General features: G+C 43.4%; 1 protein-coding gene across 5 annotated transcripts in view; it reads left to right on the forward strand.

Annotated features, from left to right (window-relative positions):
* The window catches only part of LOC308083813 (transcriptional repressor p66-beta-like), a 35,145-nt gene extending 11,747 nt beyond the window's left edge, over positions 1–23,398 (forward strand). The window contains exons 2-13 of one of the 5 annotated variants that reach the window (XR_013933007.1): positions 2,863–3,032; positions 4,456–4,784; positions 6,065–6,179; positions 8,079–8,207; positions 8,594–8,722; positions 10,456–10,623; positions 11,932–12,259; positions 14,593–14,795; positions 16,249–16,335; positions 17,396–17,744; positions 18,947–22,807; positions 22,887–23,398. Coding sequence is in view for 4 of the 5 variants with exons in the window: in XM_080426203.1 (XP_080282329.1) it covers positions 2,865–3,032; positions 4,456–4,784; positions 6,065–6,179; positions 8,079–8,207; positions 8,594–8,722; positions 10,456–10,623; positions 11,932–12,259; positions 14,593–14,795; positions 16,249–16,335; positions 17,396–17,744; positions 18,947–19,083 (2,142 nt within the window). In the remaining variant the exon portion in view is untranslated. Of the gene's footprint in view, positions 1–2,862; positions 3,033–4,455; positions 4,785–6,064; positions 6,180–8,078; positions 8,208–8,593; positions 8,723–10,455; positions 10,636–11,931; positions 12,260–14,592; positions 14,796–16,248; positions 16,336–17,395; positions 17,745–18,946 lie in introns of all 5 variants that reach the window. The other 4 variants (XM_080426205.1, XM_080426203.1, XM_080426206.1 and 1 more) reach the window with 4 other exon arrangements.
* The last annotated feature ends 201 nt before the right edge of the window (positions 23,399–23,599 follow it).

Below are 23,599 nucleotides of genomic sequence, written 5' to 3' on the forward strand. Positions count from 1 at the left end.
TACAATAGCAGTAAAGATGGCAATTTCACAATGTACTGTAGCTACCTCTGGTAGGTGCTGTGTGCATGGGTCCTCTCTCTCTCTCCCTCTCTCTCTCCCTCTCTCTCTCTGTGTCTCTCTCTCTGTCTCTCCCACAATTTTCCCGGCCACACCTCACATCGTTGCTGTCGGGCAGAAACCTCTTATCTCCATATTCTAACTTGTTGTGTTTTTTCATACATTAGCGCCCTACTTGATCACACTACAGCGCACACAAAAGCTTCAAAAGTAGCTGACCCGCCAGCTCGAAATGCGGCGCGGTTTTCCAGCTTGTAGATCTGCTACTTTTGATGCTTTTTTTTTAATTTGAATCCTGGAAAAATAACAGTTTTGAACATATGAGGTTTCCACCCAACAGAGACGATTTAATAGTCTCGCGTAGCCAGACGATCAGAGATCTCCTCCTATTGATGTCTAAATTCAGTGAACTAGATACTAGAAGGAAAAAAAGCACCCTTTTTGGGCATTTTGCCCCATCCTACCTGGAAGCCCCCCTCCATACACCCCCCCCCCCCCCCCACCCCCCTTCACAGACTTTAGGCCAGGGGTCTTCAACAAGGGGACCCCTAGGGGGTCCTCAGAGTTACTATAGGGGGTTCAACAAATCGTTGTGTGATTTTTACATTAACCACTTCAACCAAGCATCCCTATTCCGAGGAGAACTTTAGCCAAACATAGCAGATCTACAAGCGCGCGAGGCGTTGTGCGCTTGTACATCTGCTATTGGAGGTTTGGTGTAGAGGGGGGGGGGAAAAGAGCAGACCAAGTACAGAGTGGAAAGTCTGTGAAGCCATCTATGAAATCTACAGTATGAAAACGTTTAATCTGCAACACATTGTTGTACAATATGTAGTATGGGGGGGGTCCCTGCTTCATCTCTCTCGCTCAGCTAGGGGGTCCTTGGCCTGAAAAGCGTTGAAGACCCCTGCTTTAGGGCAATCTGTCATATCTATGGGATGGTTATCAAGCGGTGGGCGTAGGTTTGTTATAGTGCTGGTTTTCCCTGGCTTCCAATGTGGTGTTAATTTTGACTGCACATTTGTATGCGGTTTTTAGTCATTAGTCTTTTGAACGAGATTCCACTTAGTTTTAGTCATGTTTTAATCATCCGAGATGTCTTACTTTTTAGTCCAGTTTTAGTCTGCTAAATATTATACGATTTTAGTCAAGAAAAATCGACAGTTCATTTAGTCTATTACATGTTATTTTAGCAGGCCTTGATGTCGTCGTAATGTCTGATTTGACATCAGCTGTGTGCGAAAATAGCCAATCTACAAGCTCACAACGCGTCTGCGACGCGTTGTGAGCTTGTAGATCGGCTATTTTTCGGAGCGTGACACCTACGCGCAGCCAAGCATAAAATGACTTGTCTTAGTTCTACTGGATGTCTTGTGTACTAGTCCCTCCCTAGCATCTTTGTCTAGTTTTTATTTGTTGACAAAATTGTCAGTATATCTAGTCATAGTTTTAGTCATCACAGCTTAGTTTTTATTACATTTTCGTCAGTGAAAAACGGTAGTCGACGAACATTATTTTTGTCCTAGTTTTAGTGTACGAAATTAACCCCGCTTCCAAGCCCATTCAATACATTACATAATTGTGTCTATTATCATGAACAGTATACACCAGCTGCTGTGCTCATGCACCTTATGTCTAAACCTCATGTACAGTACATACTGTACCGGATGGATATGCTATGTGCAAATATGTAGATACCTTTTTTTGGTTTGTTTTTATTATTTTCTTTTGCACACCCTGGCCTTTTCCCCCCTAAGCTTGGGACGATTCTTGTTCCTTAACGATTCCTTCTCAACACATTCACTGCCATTGACTGCCAAATCACGGACATACCGTTCACCGCCGTTCACGGATATGTTCGCGATTTAAATACATTTTTCCTATGTATTTTTGGGCGAAACATGCTATTTTCAACTGGGTATAACAAGAGAACGGGAGGTCACGATGACATTTCTTTTTTTTTCACGGAAGCACAGTGATTTCCTCCGTGATTAGCAACCATCAGGGGATCGATCATACTGGAGATAAATATTATGTGGTTCTTGAAAATTTTGTCAGAATGCTTAGAAATGCTGGCAGAAGCTACCTGCCAGCATTAGAAAGCCCCTGCAGTGAATGTGTTAAAGGAGTAGTTCACCCCCAAAAAATTACTTATTTTCTATCAATTACCCAGTGTTTATCAACCTTTTTTGTGCCAAGGCACACCTGGCATAGCCAAAAGATCCCAGGGCACACCTAGATATACGGTATATATATATATATATATAATTATATATATATATACGGTATATATATATACACACACACTAGGGGTGTTTTTTCATTTCATGAAACGATACGATACGATATTGGGCACACAACTTCTATATGGGGGAGAAAAAAAGCAAAAGGAAGGCCATAAAAAAAAAATGTAGTCCATTGCAATAATTAATTGAATTCAAGGGTTAAGGATGATTTTAAAATGTAATATGTAGACTATCTGCAGTGAAATAAATAAATTTGTTAGTTTGAGGACCACCAGTATTGTAATAGTAAAACCGACGTGAAGTCCACATACCAGCTCTGACAGTGTGATTTAAAAACGGTTCCGGAAACGGTTTCAAATGTCCGGTTCTTCTGGTTCCGAATCCCAACCCTAGTCCCCTCCCCTTTTTCTTCTATCTTCTTATTTCTTTTTTCTCCTTTTATTTTTCTGGAAAACAACTAAAACGATGGAGCTTGCACAAAAAAGCGAACGTCATCCACATGTTTTAACACCTGTAAAACTGTGACGTGACGATTGTTGTGATTGTCTCCTGTCTATAGGTATGGAGCGGCTGAACGAGGAGGCGTTGAGACTGAGTTTGCTGAAGCGCAGCCTGGACACCTCCTCCACTTCCTCCTCCACTTCGTCCTCTCTGGTGGGCGGGGCCAGCGCAGGAGCCGTGGCCGCGGCGGCCGCGGAGAGGGAGGAGCTCCTGTGTAAGCGTGTGAAGGTCAGTGTGGTGCGATGTACCCCTTGTACCCAAGCAGTGTTGATTTTGACAGCAAATTTGTATTTAGTTTTAGTCATAGCCTTTTTGAATAAAATTCCATTTAGTTTTAGTCGTCTGAAATGTTTTAGTTTTTGTCTAGTTTTAGTCGACTAAATATCATAAGATTATAGTCGACTAAAATGTCTTTTGGCGATGACTTGATGGCGTCGTAGTGGCTGATTTTACACTTGGTTGCATGCTTAAAATAGCAGATCTACAAGCTCACAACGCGTCGCGCTGCAACGTGTTGTGAACTTGTAGATCTGTTATTTTCAGAGCACAACACCCAAGGAGCGCAACCAAACATAAAATAACTTGTCTTTTAGTTCTACTGGATCTCTTCTCCACTAGTCCCTCACTAACATTTTAGTCTCGTTTTTATTTGTTGATGAAATTGTCAATATATTTAGTCATAGTTTTAGTCATCGTAGCTTAGTTTATATTTAGTTTTTATTTAGTTTTCGTCAGTGAAAAAAGGTAGTCGACGAACAATTTTCGTCATAGTTTTAGTCGACAAAATCAACACTGTACTCAAGTACTGTACTTAAAGTACAATTTTGAGGCACTTGTCTTTGACTTTACTTGAGTGTGTCCATTTTTCAATAGTTTATACTCCACTACATCTATAAAAGAAAATATTGTACTTTTTACTCCACTGCATTTATTTGACTTAGTTTCAAGTTACTTTGTAGATTTTGATCATTATTGCAAAACATGCATTAACCACTGTTAATGCAACCCTGTTTTATACCGGCTCTTAGAAAATTGCCGATCTACAAGCTCACAACACGTCGTATGGCAGCTCGTTGTGAGCTTGTGGATGTTATGTTATTTCCCAAAAAAGATTTTGGCACTTTTACTTTGGTACTTTAAGGATATTTTGATGCCAATACTTCTGTAATTTTGCTCAACTTTGAATACAGGCCTTTAAATAGGCTCTGTGCACAGCATCCATATTGGAAAGAAATTGGGCCTCTTCCTTACTTCCTTTACAGGTGTTACTAATGAAGGCTCTGTTCCATTTAGTGTAGCACAGTGGTTCTCAAACTTTTTAATTTCAAGGACCCCCATAACTGTACAGAGTGTACAAATGGAACCAAATGGACCTGTAAGGGGTCCATTTGTACACTCTCAGAGTTACACACCCGCAACGGGCCATTTGGAACCCCCTCAAGTAACCATGAGGTTCCCTGGACCACACTTTGAGACAGGAACAGAGCCTTGATTAGTATCATTGGTAACACCTGTGAAGGAAGTAAAGAAGAGGCCCAATTTCTTTCCAATATGGCTGCTGTGCATAGAGCATAGAGTGCATTTTGATATGGTGGTATTGCTACTTTTACATAGCTAAAAGTAAAACGTACTTCTTCTACCACTGGTGAAGGTGGAGGGCCACCAGGCCATGGAGAGGCTCAAGATGTTGGCCTTCCTGAAGAGGAAAGACCTGGCCGGCCTGGAGGCCATGATGGGGCTGACGGAGTTCAAAGGTCACCACCCCCAGCACCACGGGGCGCTGCTGTCGGCGGCGGCGGCAAACGCTGCCAGGCTGGCGGGCGGAGCTTACGACGAGAGGACCAACGGGAGTCTGCGCTTGTCGTCGCCGTCCTCGTTGTCGGGGGGCGTGTCGTCGTCTCACGCTCAGCCAATGGGACGCAGCCGGAAGGAGAATATGGGAGAGCATCAGGAGCCTGTGGACATGAGCGCCAAGAAGAGGTGAGGAGAGGAGGAGATAGGAGACAAGGAGATGGGAGACGAGGAGATAGGAGATTTGCTGTGGATAGCGGGACTGAGTTCCAGTGCAGACTAGTAGTTTAGTATGAGTTAAACATGAATTAGACTACTTTAACATGAGTTGTGATGAGATATCTAGTTTAACAAGAGTTAGATTAGTTTCAGAAGTATTAAACTAGAGATAGGTACACTAGTTTAATAGGAGTTGAACAAGAGTTAGATTAGTTGCACGCCGCGACACGTTGTGAGCTTGTAGATCGTGTATTTTCGACACACGGCTAAGTATACATCGGGCATTAGGAATGCCATCACGGTGCGCCAAAACACATTTTTGTAGACTAAATCAACTGTAGATTTATTTGACTAAAATCGTATGATATTAGTCAACTAAAACTGGACTAAAACTAAAACATTTCATATGACTAAAATATGACAAAAACTAAATGGAATTGTATTCAAAAGACTGACTAATTTTCTTATTTTATTTGTTGGCAAAATTAACACTGGTTAAATTAGAGCTAGACTAGTTAAACAGGAGTTGGAATATAGTTTAACAGGAGTTACAGTAGATTAGTTTAACAGAAGTAAGGCTATTTTAACAGGAGTTAAGGGCCATTCACACTAAGCACTATACAGTAACTATAAAGATAATGGCTTTAAAAATCATTGTAACTCAAGTGGATGTCAGAGTCCACACCACAACTATAACGACAACACTGGTGAACAACAGTTGTAGTGCTTGGAGTGAACGGCCCTTTAGGCTAGTGGTCCTCAAAGTGGGGTCCGGGGACCCCCAGGGGTCTTTGAGGAGGTTCCACGGGGTCCTCAGCAAAATGTGTTAATACATGCTTCGCAATCATTTTAACCCCTTTATCCATTTATATGTAGGTTATTCAAATAGCAGATGTACAAGCGCACAGCGTGTCCCTTCGTGGCGTATAATAATAATTTAGCATTTTCTTCTGTGAGTCCCTGGCACAAAACATTACATTACATATCAATGTGGGGGTCCTTGACTTGAAAAAGTGAGAACCACTGAGTTAGACTAGGATAAGTTAGGCTAGTTTAACAGGAGTTAGAATAGTTGACAAAACCTTTCTGTTGTTACTTAAGTAAACAGTGCAGTATTGATATGAAATCTAAACTCAAATCTTGATGTTTGAAGCACGCTGTCAAGTTACACTGAAGACACATTCATCACTAACGACAGTTACAGCGGTCTAACTTGTGTGTGTGTGTGTGTGTGTGTGTTTGTGTCTAAGTGACAGGCAGTGTGTGACAGGTTCTCCTGATGTCATCGTTCTATCAGACAACGAGGCGTCGAGTCCAAAACCAGCCTGCAAACTGGAGAGACGTCCCAACGTCCAGCTGTTGAAGGTTCACTTACAATCATTAAAGTATACTTACGCTGCGTTCACGCTAGCGGCTACAAAGCCACAGGCTACAAGATATTTTCAATGGAAGCCCAGCGACATGAAGATACAAACTGATGCCCGATGCTAGTGTGTGAACACTGCATAATGCTTCATTTACACTCCGTCGCAGGACAGTGTCTCTTGTCGAAAAAGAACGGATCTCCAAGCTAACGCGTTGCATTACATACAGTTCTGACTGATGCTAGCGTGTCGCTCGCCGAAAACAGAAGATCTACAAGCTCAGATCTGTTTTCGGCGAGCGTCAAGCCGTCATACGGTGGAGTATACATTAACCCAGGGGTGGGCAACTTTGATGATGTAGAGGGCCACTATATTTCCACACTCACTCCAGAGGGCCACATTGCATTATACTGTCTGTCGGGCAGACTCCTCTTATCTCCGTATTTTAACCTTCTTTCGTAAATTAATGCCATTCTTTGTCCCTCAAAAAAAGCAAATATAGCCGATCTACAAGCTATTTTTAAATTGGAATCCTGAAAAATAACATTTTTATTTAATTTCAAATGCATTTAGTTATACTTAAATACAAATCCATTGGACATATAAAAGACAATAGAATTGTTATACGTCTTCTCCTCCGCGTCATCAGCGCCCATACCCTAGGTGGGGTTGGCGAAAGGGCCTACTCTGTGTGGAGTTTGCATGTTCTCCCCGTGTCTCCTAGGGTAGTTAATACCCTCACAAAAACATGTAGTAATCCTGGTCGCTATACCGCCTCCCCCATGACAGCCGGGGCGCCTGATGGAGGGGAAGGGAACTGGTTGGAATAACGTGTTCCTTCCACGCGCTACGTCCAACCAGGGAAACTCCCCCCTGTCAGGTGACAAGAAGGTCAGTTGGCTCTCATGCCTGAAGGAAGCATGAGCTCGGCCCTGGCCTCCCTACTGTGGGGGACTGGTGTAGTGCTGGTGTAGGGCTGGTGTAGCGCCCAGGATCACTTAGGAAATTGGCACCGGGTGAAAAAAATGGGTTACAAAAATCGCGGGATAAAAATTTAAGTAAAAAAAAAAAAGAATTGTTATACTAGTCACTGAGCTACTAATATAGACTGAAGTAATTAAAGCGGGTCATGTTTGCATGTTTGGAATTGTAACAGCTGAAATCAATAAGTGTTCCTAAGGGCCGCATTAAGTGAAGGTGGGGGCCGCATGTGGCCCCCACCTTCACTTAATAGGGCCGCCAGTTGCCCATGTATGCATTAACCCATTCAATCCTGAGGGACGCATCTCTGTCATTTTAGATTTCTTTGGGCTATTAAAATAAATATCAGATATACAAGATCTGTAGATCTGCTATTTAAAAAAAAATCGTGAACATTTTTCCAAATCTTTAAATATATACCGGTATATATTTTTAAAGCAAACATTCGTAACTCAAATCTTTGCTTCTGGGGAGTCCCCTGGAACAAAACATTTTACAAATGTTTGCTTTAAAAACATACATATATTAAAAGATTTGCACAAATAAAAAAAAATAAATAAAAAAAAGCTGATCTACAAGCTCATAGCACGGCACTCGGTGCTGCGCTATGAGCTTGTAGATCTGCAATTTTTTTGAATAGGCCAAAGAAATCTAAAAAATGACATAGATTCTTTCCCGGTCTAAATGGGTTAATATAAGCATCAGTTGAGGTTACGGTTTATCGTTGTGTGCATGTTTCAAACCTTCCTCTGTGTTGCGCGTCTCTCTTCCGCCCCAGTCTGTCACACAGAACCTCCAACTTTAGTTCTTGATTGATGAAAATGTTCAGGTATCTGCTGACGTTTTCACATGCTAAAATAAATACTGCTTGCCTGTGTGTGTTTGTGTGTGTGTGCGCTGCGTGTGTGTGTTTGTTCAGGGTAAATCGGTGGAGGAGCGACAGAAGGTGATAACATCTCTGAAGGAGGAGTTACGCATGGAGGAGGCATGTCTGGTTCTCCTCAGGAAGCTGAGACACAGTCAGCTGCAGAAGGAGAACCTAAACAAGGTCTGTCTGTCTGTCTCTCTCTCTCTCTCTCTGTGTCTCTCTCTGTTTCTGTCTATCTCTCTCTCTGTTTCTGTCTGTCTCTCTATTACCCAAACTTCAGAAAACAATCTTTTCTCCAGAGATTTTTCAGATCAATTCATGTTTTCAACAGCATTACAACACAACAATAACTTTGCCAAGAAACAAAGCTAACGTATGGTTCACTGCTTCAAAGACCGTTAATGAGAACCAATGGCTTCCTGGAAGGCAGACAATTAGAACATCTAATCGGTGGTATATTTTGACAGATTGTCCTCACTAATGTAATGTATACATCACTAGTAGTAACACTGATAGTGTCCTTTAATGACAAAATGACAACAATGGACACTATGTTATGGTGCCAGCAGGTCCCGGGGGTCCAGAATGCATCCCTGCAAACGGGTTCTGTTCACGGAGCTCAACCCAACAACAAGATGTCTGTCCGAGCGACCATACACCCCCCAGAAGCAACACATCCCCACCCACCCTCACAGGTACCACTGCACACCCACACCCACCCACACCCACCCTCACAGGTACCACTGCACACCCCCACGCACCCTCACAGGTACCATTATACACCCCCCACACACCCACCCTCACAGGTACCACTGCACACCCACACCCACCCTTACAGGTACCACTGTACACCCCACACATCCACCCTCACAGGTACCACTGCACACCCCCACCCACCCTCACAGGTAACATTATACACCCCACACACCCATCCTCACAGGTACCACTGTACACCCACACCCACCCTCACAGGTACCACTACACACCTCCCATACCCTTACAGGTACCATTATACACCCCCACACACCCACACCCACCCTCACAGGTACCACTGTACACCCCCCATACCCTTACAGGTACCACTGTACACCCCACACACCCACCCTCACAGGTACCACTGTACACCCCACACACCCACACCCACCCTCACAGGTACCATTATACACCCCCTAACACACCCACCCTCACAGGGTGTTCAACAATTTGCAACAATGTCAGACCTACGATCTCACAACATGTCACATTGTGGTGCGTTGTGAGGCTGTAGATCAGCTATTTTAGCTATTCGTTGTACGAAAATGTATGTAGGGGCTTAAGTGGCTAATACAAAACTACAAAGTGAGTCCATCCATCCGTCCGTTCTCATGCATTTTTCTCCTTAGTCAGTTCACCAATCAATCTGAACTTGTGCATTATTCATTTTTGCCAAATTAATGCTGTTTATTAGCATGTTCACCATCAGATCTGTTGTCGTGGTCCCATAGCCCGAATGGATGGTGGGTGTAAATGTGTGTATGGACTGGTAAACTGTGACTTTACCTTCCTCTCATCAAAACCACTGGACCTGGACCTGGCAGCTCCCTAACGGTCCACAGTTAACACTCTTCACAGTTAAATTAACACTAAGCATTTACTGTGTGGTCACATCTAACGGCAATATTGTAAATCAATGGGATAGTTCAGTTTTAGGATGTAGTCCACCGAAGATTCTCAACTTGCAGTTCAATAAAAAATTGAGCAATGTTTCCATCTAGTGGTCAGATGGTAGAATGACACGCTATGTACGTACAGAAGTGTCATTCCTCCTTGTACTTAATGCATCGTAATTAGGTGGCTTCCTATCTAATATAAATCGGGTGTAGAGTTCTGGTAATTAAAGCTACAATCTGTGAGGTTTATGTCTCTTCTGACGGAGAGTAAGTAATTGCAATGAAGTCAGAGCTACAATAAAGATGGTGCATGGCCCATCTAGTGTTTTTTCTTTGTGTTAGGTTTAGTTATGTTAATTAGATGTGTTAGGGTTAGTTATTTAATTACTTTTGTTAGGGTTAGTTATATTAATGACAGTTGTTTGGAAGGTGTGGAATAAAAGTTACTTTCTGTGCACCAGAGAGCCGACAGACGGCTACTATGGTGCTAAAAAATAGCCCATGGCTTGACGTCTTTTTCAAACAAACACATGGAACACATAGATGCTCAAATCATTTGAGAAAGTATAAACATAAGTACTGCACTGCAGGGTGCTTGGGGCATGGGCACAAGGTCATCTGTATTTAGCCTATTTTGGTGTAGTCTATATCTTTTATATTTATTGTTAATTAATACAATAAATGCTGCATGCCTGCACCAGCTGCCTTTTAGTTGTGTGAATCAGCTTTGTTTTAGCTTCTAGGGTTATTAAACGTATTGAATGTGTTCTTCTCTCTAGGCTCCATCAGTGATCCGGTCGGCTGGTACTGGTGCCATGGGTCAGCTGATGGGTCAAAGGTCATTGGCTCCAAGCCCGGCTCAGCTCCAAACCCACAGACTGACTCCCAAACAGCCTGCACCCCGACCCCCCACCGGTCCCAACACTCCTGTCAGCTACCAACAACAGGTAATAGAACTAGTACCAGTGGTGGACAGTAACTTAAAGGGTTAGTTCAGATTTTTTGAGTATTTTCTGTAGGAAATACTTACCATTAATGTAGTGGTTGCAAAGGTATTAATTGATTGCCAGAGTCCCGTGGTCAGAGTTATGGTCCGTTTCTGATAAATATGAAGTAGTTCCGGTAGATTAGTAGATTTGGTGGGGGCCGCTCATTAAAAATACATTAATTTTAAAAAATAGCGTCATTTGTATTGTTGACCTATTTCTACCATATAGAGCAGGTTTCGTTCAATTTCGACCCCTCTGTCACATCGTACTAATGTTTGTGTCCAGAATCACTGCGCCGCGGCAGCCTACTCACACACAAAATATTTGACACAAAAAATAGTACCATGTGACAGAGGGGTCAAAATTGCACGAAACCTGCTCTATATGGTAGATATAGGTCAACAACACAAATGACGCTATTTTTTTAAATGTATTTATTTTTAATGAGCGGCCCCCACCAAATCTACTAATGTACCGGAACTACTTCATATTTATCAGAAACGGACCATAACTCTGACCACGGGACTCGGGCAATCAATTAATATCTTTGCAACCACTACATTAATGGTAAGTATTTCCTACAGAAAATACTCAAAAAATCTGAACTAACCCTTTAAGTACAATTACTGGAGTCAGTGTTTCCATTACATCTCAGAGACAAATATTGTACTTTTTACCCCAGTACAATTATTTGAAAACTTCAAAAGTTACTAATTTAGTTACTTTGTAGACTTGAAGTTGGATTATTGTTACAAAGCATACATGATTAACCACTTCAGCCCTATATATTTACTTTGGCTATTTGAAAATAGCTGATCTACAACAGTGGTTCTCAAACTTTTTCATGTCAAGGACCCCCAAATTGACACTTATTTAGCCCGCGGACCCCCATTTGAAAAGATATGCCAGGGACCCCCATAAGAGAAGATGTTTCTAGCAGGCTCTTGCAGTGATTCTCAAACATTTTAATTTCAAGGACCTCCAGTTTGACATGCATAAAGGCTACGGACCCCCATTTAATGGCATTTATATCTCTTGGACCCCAATTTATATTGTAAAATCAATGTTAATTTAACTCTGAGAGTTACAGACCCATAAGGGTCCAATTGGTTCCTATCCATCATTTAGCTCGGGACCCCCTGGAACCCCCTCAAGTACCCCTGGGGTCCCCGGACCCCACTTTGAGAACCAATGATCTACAAGCTCACAACTCGTCTGTGAAGCTATGAACCCATGAATAATATTGTTCCGCCGCCTGACCTCCAGGTGGCGATGTCTCAGCAGCAGCAGCAGCAGCAGCAGCAGCAGCAGCAGCAGCAGCGCTCCTCCTCCACCTCCTCCTCCTCCTCTTCCTCGGCGGTGATGTACATGAACCTGTCCTCCCAGCAGCAGGCCGCCGTGTCCCCGGACCCCGCCAGCAGCCAGGCGGCGGCCAAGCTGGCGCTGCGGAAGCAGCTGGAGAAGACCCTGCTGGACATCCCGCCGCCCAACCCCCCCGCCCCGCTGCTCCACTTCCTGCCCTCCGCCGCCAACGGAGAGTTCATCTACATGATCGGCCTGGAGGAGGTGGTGGACTCCGTCCTGGACAGCCAGGGTGAGACCGGCCGCCTGTCTGTCTGTATTCATATCTGTCTGTCCGTCTGTCTGTCTGTCTGTCTGTCCCGTCCGTCCGTCGCAGTGTTGATTTCGTCGACTAAAACTATGACGAAAAATGTTAGTCGACTACCTTTTTTCACTGACGAAAACGAAATAAAAACTAAGCTACGATGACTAAAACTAATACTGACTGTATTGACAATTTCGTCAACAAATAAAAACTAGACTAAAGTGTTAGTGGAGAAGAGATCCAGTAGAACTAAAAGGCAAGTCATTTTATGTTTGGTTGAGCTCGGGTGTTGCGCTATGAAAATAGCAGATCTACAAGCACGCGTTGTGAGCTTGTAGATCTGCTATTTTCAGCATGCAACCATGTGTAAAACCAGCCATTGCGACGCCATCAAGGCACCGCCAGAATACATTATAGTCGACTAAATCAACTGTAGATTTGGTAGACTATAATCTTATGATATTTAGTCGACTAAAACTAGACTAAAACTAAAACATTTCAGATGACTAAAATATGACTGAAACTAAATGGATTTTTTTTCAAAAGACTAATGACTAAAACTAAATCAAAATTTGCTGATAAAATCAACACTGGTCCGTCGGTCCGTCCCTCCCTTCATCTTGTCTGTAGTCATGTCTGTCTGTGTCAGCCAAATGTTTAAGATCCAAACTCTGTTTGAAATGGGTTAAAACTGCCTAACTCTTAAAGGGATAGTTCACCTATCGATAGTTTTTCCTATCGATTAGTCACCCCATGAAGCCTTAAATTTGTTGATATTTGTCGCATTCCTTAGCCAATAATTTGACGACCGGCGGAGTCTCCGGTAGGAGACTCAATGGAGACTGTTTGAGTCTGAGTGGACTCCGCCGGTCACCAAATTATTGGTTTAGGAATGCGACAAAAACAAAAAAATCTCCATGAATTCAAGGCTCCATGGAGAAAAGAATAAGTCATTTTGGGGGTGAACTATCCCTTTTTCTTGAGCCTTTTGTTCCCTTAGATTATTTTGTTCCAGTTCAGTTATGATGGGCCTGGTAGTAAGTACTGTTTTGACGTTTTTAACTTTACTGTGGTTAGTTTAGTTTCTTTATTTTGTTTTGGTAGTTTATTGGGAGTCTGGTGGTAACGGCGGGCACATAGTGTTTGGCTCACCAGACTCCCCACTATAGATTTTTTCTTTTAGTTGGGTCTCAGTTTTGTTCATCACTCCTATCCCCGGGGATGTTTAGTACTCTGACTTCTTATGTGCAAATACATTTTTAAAAAACACGTCAACGTGTTTATCTGAATTTCAAATACAAATTCATTGCAATTGCCATTGGTGTTCGAGCCAGATTTAATGGCTATAACACACGCAGATCCACTAGCACATTCGTTCTCAAAGTGGGGTCCGGGGACCCCCAGGGGTACCAGGGGGTCCCCAGCAAAATTAGTACAAAATCATTTTAACCATATTTTGTACTTTTGCTGTTCAAAAATAGCAGATATACAAGCTCATGGCGTGACACCGAGTGCCGCGCTATGAGCTTGTAGATCTGCTATTTTTGAAAAATCCCTGTCACAAAATATGTGTGTGTGTGTGTGTGTGTGCGCCTGCCTGCCTCCCTGTCGATCTGTATATCTGTCTGTTAGTGATGAGCGGGCCGACCCGTAACCCGCGGGTCAACCCGCGGGTCAACCCGCGGCGCGGGTGGTCGAGTCAGGATTTCAGAGGCAATTATGCGGGCTGCGGGTGAGCGGGTCAGCCGCTCTCTCACGCAAAAAAAAAAAAAACCTATTTTGAACAACATGCTTGTTTATTTAGCCCATGACAATGTTGTGCTACTGTAGACATTTAAAGCGACTTTGGGTACTTAAAAGAGCGCTATATAAATCTGAGCTATTATGATTATTTTTTCCCACCGCGGGTCGCGGGGCGGGTTGAGCCATAGATTTATATATGGGTTCGCGGGGCGGGTTGAGGCGGGTTGGGTTCCGTGGCGGGGCGGGGCGGGCGGGTCATGAAAAAACCCGACCCGCACATCACTACTGTCTGTCATATGTTTTGTGTCTACCTGTTATGTGTGTTTGTCTACCTGTCTGTGTGTCCGTCAGTCTGTCTGACGAAGTGCGTTTGTGTTTCACAGGGAAGATGTGTTTACCCCTGTCCTCCATGTGTTTCACAGGGAAGATGTGTTTACCCCTGTCCTCCATGTGTTTCACAGGGAAGATGTGTTTACCCCTGTCCTCCATGTGTTTCACAGGGAAGATGTGTTTACCCCTGTCCTCCATGTGTTTCACAGGGAAGATGTGTTTACCCCTGTCCTCCATGTGTTTCACAGGGAAGATGTGTTTACCCCTGTCCTCCATGGAGCCCTTCTCCTGTGCCCAGTGCCAGACGGACTTCACCCCTCACTGGAAGCAGGAGACGGGCGGGCGCATCCTGTGCGAGACCTGCATGTCGTCCAATCAGAAGAAGGCACTCAAGGCGGAGCACACCAATAGGCTGAAGAACGCGTTCGTCAAGGCCCTGCAACAGGAGCAGGTTATTTCCCTGTCGCCATAGTAACAGCCTAACCTGTATTGATTGTGAGGGAGGGAACAGTGTTGTTCTCAGCCAACATAATCAATACGAGAGCAATTCGATAAATAGAAACACAGAATCACCTCGTCTTGCAGTTTTCTGGGCCGGTCTAGGGGGGCAACAGTTAATCGAACCAACATATCGTTGCTGTCGGGCAGAAACTTCTTATCTCCATATTCTAGCTTTTTGTGTTTTTTCGTAAATTAACGCCCTACTTGATCATACTACTGCGTCACACAAAAGCATCAAAAGTTGCAGATCCACAAGCGCGGAACGCGGCGCGAAACGTCGAGTTTTGGGCTTGTATATCTGCTGCTTTTGCTATTTATTTCTTTTTTTTAATCCTGAAAGTTAACAGTTTTGGACATATGAGATTTCCACCCGACGGAGACGATATATTCAATCGATAATGAAAAAGAATTGATAATCAATTTGAATACAAAATAATCCATTTTGTATTCAAATTGTACAGACAGTTTTTTGTTCAGAAGCCTGGTGATGTGAGGTGATGTGAGGCGCTCCACTATCTAACCTTATATGGTCAATGGACGGTGGATTTCCTCTTTGAATGTTGTAAATCAAGGTGTTTTATAAAAGAAGGTATGGTCATCTACGGCATTTTCTCTATCCAGCAATTCTAGTTGGCAGATTTGTTTTGTCACAGAGATAAGCTTGTATATCTGCTATTTTTGAATAGCCAAAGTATACAATAGTGGTTACATTTATTTTGGACCTATATTAACTTATTTAGATGGAGACCCCTTGGTACCCCACCAAAGACCCCTGGGGGTCCCCGGACCCCACTTTGAGGACCAATGGTGTACACTGTATAATTGTATTGAGGTATCTAAAGAGCACAAAGTAAGTTTCGGAACGTGCCAAAGTATCTGCGGAACCAGAAACGATACATGACGCCGTTTTGATGCCTCAATAAAATGACATAGTGTGCACTTTTGAAAAACAAGTGATTTAGAAGCCGGCTCTCATTGACTCCTATGCATTTCACCGAACTTCCGGATCCTACCATGCGCACCGATGGCGCCTGACTGCCCCATGGCCTGACCGTACCTTCTTCTATAAAATACCTGGGTTGTAATGTAATTTTACCTATGCTGATGGGTGGAGATCTGCCCTCTTATCTGGTTTATTACTTCCTGTTTGGCAAATGGAGGAGATGGCAAAGATGAGATATTTATTATGATGGAGAAAAAACGGACAGATGAACAGAAAGACATACAGTGTGGATGTCTCTACTGTCATGCAATTTGATTGGTTGACTACAATGACTAGTGAACGATTGCTGAGAGGGAGACGGTGTAGGAGAGACAGACGGTAAGACAGCTGTCATCAATTGTGTGTGTGTGTGTGTGTGTGTGTGTGTGTGTGTGTGTGTGTGGCTGTGTGTGTTTAACAGGAAATAGAACAGAGGATGCAGATGTCCAGCAGCTCCTCCCACACGCCTCCTAGTGGCAGCAAAGATGCACTGAGACAACACAGACAGGTACGTGTACACACACACACACACACACGCACACGTGTATTCATTACAGACTTGTTGTCATTTTCAGTTGGTTATAGGCACAGGGTTTTTATCTCTCCGTTGGCGACAGCCTAGGCCTGAGGGCTGAGGCATTATGTGTCTGGGTTGTCTGTCTGTCCGTCCGTCCGTCCGGTACGTACCTCGTCTGTACATACGTACGACTTGCGTCCCAACCGTGTGAATGTGATGTCTCAAGAACACGCTTGAGGGAATGTCATGACATTTGGCACAAATGTGGACTTGTGCTGAAGGATGAACTGATTAGAAGTTGGTGGTCAAACGGTCAAGGTCACTGACCCCACAAAACATGTCCATTAAATTCCTTCAATATCTTTATTCACTATACTTTGAGTCTGGACACACAAACGGATGTAAACGGCAACTGGTTGGCGGAGGCATACAACCGCAATGGATTATGGCTTAATTTCACTTTTTTAAATTCCTCTTTCAACCTGGCATCCCTTTTTCGGGCGTGTCATTAGGTTGTAGATCTGCTATGTACACCCCACTGTCGTGTGACAAAGCATAACTCAAAGCTTGAAGCTGCACTATGTAACTTTCCTGTTTCACCTCGAATTTGAACCCCGGTCTCCTGCGCAAGGGCTGACATGTTTTACCACTGAGCTAATAGAGCCTGCCTGATCACAGATATAAATGATTACATTATAAAACATACATTAACCACTTTAGCCCTATTTCATACCTAGGCTATTTGAAAATAGCTGAACTACAAGCTCACAAAGCGTCGCATTGCGACGCTTTGTGAGCTTGTAGATCTGCTATTTTCAAACATTTTAGTACTTTTACTTTTGGTACTTAAAGTATATTTTGATACCAATACTTTTGTTCTTTTACTCAAGTAAATGTTTTATTCCGGACTTTTACTTGTAACAGAGTACCTCTACATTGCAGTATTGATACTTTTACTTAAGTAAAACATTTCAGTACCTTTTCCACCACTGCCTACATTGTAAATTGATTTCCGTCTGTGTGTGTCTGTCCGCCCCTCCCTCGCATGCAGCTGCACCAGCCCTCCCACCCCTCCCACCCCCCGAGCGTCCAGCAGAGAGGCGGTGGGTCGGTGTCGGGGTCAGCGTTCTCCCACCAGTCCTCCTCCCACTCCCAGTTCTCCATGAGCGCCGGTCTGATGGGCCTCCAGCAGGCCGTCAAACACAGCAGCCCGCTGGCCAGCGCAGGACACAGCCGCTCACACCACCACCATCAACAACAACAACAACAACAACAACATCAACAACAACAACAACAACATCATCAACATCAACAACAGCAACAACAACACCAACACCAACAACAACACCAACAACAGCACCATCACCATGACAGCCGCAGAAACATCTACAGTCTGCCTGGTGAGGAACTATACCGCAGTTTTTTTTTTAACTCATTCACTGCCGGATTTATTTCTGGCTGTGTTTGCCCACTGCCAGCAATTTTCATTTTTTTTACCTTTCAACAGGTCACAGAAATTTTATATTCATTATGATCGCATGACCGATCGTTTGTAAACACACACACTTATCCGTGTGCGTCGCCCAGACAACAAACATTCCAAACAGGTCGGCCCCTTCTCATGCAGCCGCATGTGAATATACCAGTGTAGATTGGAGTATCAGAGATAAAAATTGTATCAAATGGCCTATAATGCATATCAAACATGAAATTAATAAGTTGTGAGAATCGCTGGCCTACTCAGTCTATTAAAGGCAGGGATATTTTTGGGTTCAAACTAAAAGTTTATTGTAAAAACTTCATTGTAATAGACTCTATATCGTCTCTGTCATCTCTCGCCAAAGATGCACGCTTCTCTTACCTTTTCAACTGGCCACAGAAAATGTATATCCCTTATGATCGCTTGTCCGACTGTTTGTAAACACACACGTTACGCGTGTGTGTGTGTGTGTGTGTGTGTCGCCCAGAGAAAAAATATTCCACCCGGGACATTTCCTTCTCCTGTTGCAGCACTTTAAAAACAGTGTGTCTCGTGGAACACGGTGAAAAAAACTCGAGATAGAGACGTTTTAATGAAAAAGTTAAACAGGGAGCGGATGACGTCATTTCCGTATCCGTGTGAGTTACAGTGAAAGTGGTCACTCCGGGTGATCCACAAAAAAAACACAAAAAACTAAAATTACATTTGTGGCAGATTTGGTCATTGGAAAATAATACGTTTTTTACGTCCTTGGCAGTGAATGAGGTAAACGTTGTGTTCGGGGACCACCAGGGGTCCCTGACGGGGACCCTTATTACATGTCTGTAACTCTTGAGAGCGTGCGAATGTAACCATGGTTCCATTTGCACGCTCTCGGAGTTAAACAAACTCTGAGGATTTGTCCACACTCTGAGGAGTGTGGACAAAAAAAAATGTAAACATTATGAAAAAGAAAAATTACAAAGAGATGACTTGGGCCAATATTTTAAGAACGTGACAAAATGGAACATGAAGTGCATTTGGTTTAGACTAAAGTCTCTTTCCCTCTCCCTCACCTTTCCCTCTCTCTCCCTGTCTCTCTCTCTGTCTCCCCCTCCCCCCCCCCCACCCCTTCTCCAACAGGTATGTCTCTGGGCTACCTGAATCCAGCCAGCCTGGCCTCTCCCAAGTCCTCCAGCCTAGCTGACCGACAGAGAGAGTACCTCCTGGACATGATCCCGCCGCGCTCTATATCCCAGTCTCTGACTGGTCAGAAATAAACCCCTCCCCCCGCCCCCCCCCCCACTGTAAACCCCAGTCTCTTGACTGGTCATAATTAAACCCCTCCCCCCTCCTCCAAAAGCTACTCTTTACAGCTACATTGTGATTGTCTCCGATTGCTCACATATAAAGCCCCTCCCCCGACGCCATAGCATGTTTGCTATCAAAACGGACCCTTTCTGAAGGACAACACGGACGGATCGTTCGAAACGAAAACACACCGGAGCTTGTAGGTCTTTAACAAGAACTCTGAACCTGAACTCAAACCAACAACGCTCCACTCACCAGCAGCATGTGACCACAACCACGTGGTCAACAACTGGTGGAGCAAAAATGAAACATTTGAGACTTTTCTTTTTTTTTTGCGTTTGTCTAAGGCAGTGGTTCTCAAACTGTTAAAATGTCATGGTATGGCTTAGGGCCACGTATACTCCCATTACTCGGAGAGCGTGCAAATGGAACCAAATGGACCCGTACAGGTCCATTTGCTTCCATCTGCATGCTCTCCGAGTTACAGACCTGTAAGGACCTGTAGTTGGTTCCTAACTATCAAGTTTACCTGGGGACCCCCTGGAACCCTGTCAAGGACCCTTGGGGGGGGGGGGGACCCCACTTTGAGAACCACTGGTCTAAGGGTACGGTCACTCATCTGCGTCAGATGCGTTGTGAGCCAACGCATGCCGGGGGACGCGTCAATTTCCATGTGTCGTCTTGCGGGTTGTTGGGGCACAGTGCCGGTTTTTCTGGTGTTTAGTTCGTTTGACTCACTGTACGCTGGAGCGCGTTGGCTCACTGGAAGATGTATCGAAGCGAAATGCCTTCCAAGTGGGGTCGACCTGCAAACTTCTCTCCCTAATCGGATGACGCCCGCCCGGTCAAAGCCCCAACGTTTTCTGATGCGTTGAAAGCGTCGCGTCAAAACGCCGCAAACGGACACTCCAGCCCCCTTGCTCCCATAGAATGGAAGTGAACGGGGACACTGACGCTTCTGAGGGCATATCTTCGGTGTCCGGTAGAAACCTCTTATCTCCATGTTTGTAACTTTTTGGTGTAAATTTACGGCGTCACACAAAGGCATCAAAAGTAGCAGATCCGCAAGCTCGAAACGTGGCGCGAAGCGACACGTTTCTAGCTTGACTTTTGCCATTTTTTTATTTGAATCCTGATAAGTTAACAGTTTTGGGACATATGAGGTTTTCACCCGACAGAGACGATATACGTGACCGTGACAGTTTTCCCCGGGGGACGGACGACCTCGCATTGGACAGGATCTGTTTTACGGATGGATTTCATTGGACGAGACAAAAAAAAGAACCACACCTTGACAGACGTGTGGACGACGTGTCAAACTGTCTGTCGGCAAGGCCGACCACTTTTGGAGGCTTTAAAAAAAAATTTCTTCTAATCTTTTATCATAAAATTCTCACAACTTGTATTAGTTCCTTCAAATACAAACTGAGCCTTTTTATTTATCTCTCGCAGCTTCTGCTGTTTCCTATGAGGCTTAGCTTTAAGTTTTGAGTTTCGCCGCATTTAATGTGGCACGCATCACCAAAAAAAAAAAAAAAAAAAGATGAAGTCATACCGCACGTTATCAACTAGTTTTCGCTCAATTGTATTCAGCATTAAAGGTGGTGTAAGTGATGTTTTTTTGTTAAAAAGAAAGTGTTAAATAGCTCTATATTCCGATATGAATCATTGCTTTATAGTGTTTCTTAAGTAACAGTGGTCTCCATGTTTCTCTAAAATACTTTTTCAGGCCAGGATACCAGTTTTATCCAATCAGGAGAGAGAACTCATACAGGATACAGGAAGTGGTGGAATTTCTGTGGAATTCTCTCTCTTGATTGGATGAAATTGGTATCCCGACCTGAAAATGTATGTTCTGTTTATTACAGACTCTGAGAGATGGGGAGACCCATGATGCTGAACAAACACTCTATAACAATGACTACTATCAGAATATAGAGCTTAGACTATTTAACAAAAAAAAAAACTTTGAATTTGTCACCTTAGGAGACTTATTCCACATAAGAGTTCAATCCAACTCAAAGAAAAACATGGGTCTAAGAGTCTCACTGAGGTATAAACATACGGTGACTGGCATTTTTTTTGTCAGAATAAAGTATTAAAACTAAATATATAATAAACTACAGACTATAAGGAACGGCTCTCTTGGAGAGTCCGAGTTTTGTTAGTACAGAAGTGAGCAACGTTATGAGTTTTAAGCATTAAATGCAGTCTGTGTCCTCGAGGACGGAGAGTCTCTAAACAAGTATGAACCAGACTCTCTCCATCGCTACCACACCGCTCCCTGTCCCGCACAGCATCTTCAGGGGTTACATTTTTGTAAGATTTTAACATTTTAAAAAGGAAAAAACTTAACTGACGTGTCAATCAAATTTAATTTTCTTGTTTTTTTAATATATATATATATGTATGTGTATGTGTATATATATATATATATATATATATATATATATATATATATATATATATATATATGAGAAAAACAAACAAAAAAAAGCTAAACATGTCTAATGAATGGAAGCTCGTTCAAGCAATTTTTTCCTTTTTTATTTCTCTCTCTCTCTCTCTGAACTCATGCAATGTTATGAAAAATGTTCCTGTACATAAACCTTTCCCCTTGGGCGCGGAGGCGGTCGGGTTCTCTTGCGCTTGTCTAATAGCTGAACTTTAAAAAGCCATGGCGTTTGTGATATCTGTGATCTGTGTGTAACTGAAGAGTCGGGGAGGGGGGCTGATCCCCCCCCTCCCCCCCAAACCGTTTCTATCTCCTGTTGAATGCAGCAGCACCTCTTTCTCTCTCTCTCTCTGTTCTCTGTACTCCTCTGGATCATCTCGTTTTTCATTGTAAAGAATAATAATAATAATAATAATATTGTGCTGTTATATTTTGCATTCTTTCAGCAATATTGATTTGTATTATGCTTTAACCACTTGAACCCTGTTCTGGGCGTGTCATAGTAATGCGGACATGCGTTTGTTTGGACATTGCGACGGGCTGTGAGCTTTGGGTGGAAAGCACCGATTGTGGGTGGGGGGCACTGGTGGGCCGTGACGATATTGCAAGTGGGTCCCCAAGATGCTAGTTTTTTTTTAATGATAACATAACAAGAAACATTTTTTTTTTCTTTAAAATCTTGAAAAATTATTCGTTGTGATACAGATACATGAGAACTTTAAAATGTACGTTGGTTCCATTAATCCAAGCTGGAACACAATCGATTGGTTGATCAGTAAAAATACACATCCTCTGAAAACGCATGCGGCCCACCCATCTGACTACTAAACACTAAGCAGCCAGGTGGGCGGGGGTGCAAACACTTTAAAGATGTTTTTTAAAGTGGGCCCTGATCCAGAAAAGGTTGGGAACTCCTGGTGTAGAGAGAAAAAAGAGGTGGTGGCCAAGGATGGAACCCTGGGGGACCCCGGTCAAACAAAGTATATATAGGGTTTAAGTGGTTAATTGATAAACTTGTCGCACGACGGTGTCCCGTGCCCAAAATGGCCGATAAACCAGTTGCGAACTTGTAGATCGGCTGTAGGCTCTATGCACAGCAGCCACGTTGGAAAAACTTCGGGCCCCTTTCTTACTTCCCTCACAGGTGTACTAATGGTACTAATGAAGGCTCTGTTCCATTTAGTGTAGCACAGTGGTTCTCAAAACTTAATTTCAAGGACCTCCATAACTCTGAGAGTGTACAAATGGAACCAAATGGACCCTTACGGGTCCATTTGGTTCCATTTGTACACTCAGAGTTATGGAGGTCCTTGAAAGAGTTACACCCCTGTAAGGGGCCATTTCGAACCCCCTCAAGGAACCCTGAGAGTGTTCCCAGTGAGCCAACATGCACAATATCAGCACCCTGACTCTGTTTGACCAGAATGGAACAGGGCCTTAATTAGTATCATTGGTAAAAACCTGTGAAGGAAGTAAGGAAGAGGCCCAATTCCTTTCCAATATGGCTGCTGTGCATAGAGCCTATTTCCGGCGAGCAACATCGTTGCGCGGCGGGTGTGTATGAATCCGGCTTTTACTCGACGCTCACGACCAACACGCTGGCGCCGGGTGCTCTGAACAAACTGGTCTTCTCGCTGAGCAGCTGAACGCTGGCACAGCTGCTGTTATGAAATGATTTACTGTTTAATAAAGACGAAGCAAACCATTAAGAGACATTCAGTTGGAGAAAAAAAAAACTTATGTCATTGAATGCAAGACTTTGGAAAAAAAAAAAGATTGACGCAATTTTACCGCTTGACCCCCTGAATAAAGATCAATGATGTTTTCAATCGTTCAGTTGTGATTCTATAAGTGCAACAGAGGTGTAAAGTAACTAAGTACATTTACTCAAGTATTGTACTTAAGTACAATTGTGAGGTGCTTTTACTTTACTGGAGTATTTCCAATTGTCTATACTTTTACTTCTATTCCACTACATCTCAGAGGCAAATATTGTACTTTTACTCCACTATAATTATTTGAAAACTTTA

This window comes from Gymnoscopelus braueri (genome assembly GCF_963280865.1).
Source record: "Gymnoscopelus braueri genome assembly, chromosome: 4".
In the NCBI taxonomy this organism is placed as follows: domain Eukaryota; kingdom Metazoa; phylum Chordata; class Actinopteri; order Myctophiformes; family Myctophidae; genus Gymnoscopelus; species Gymnoscopelus braueri.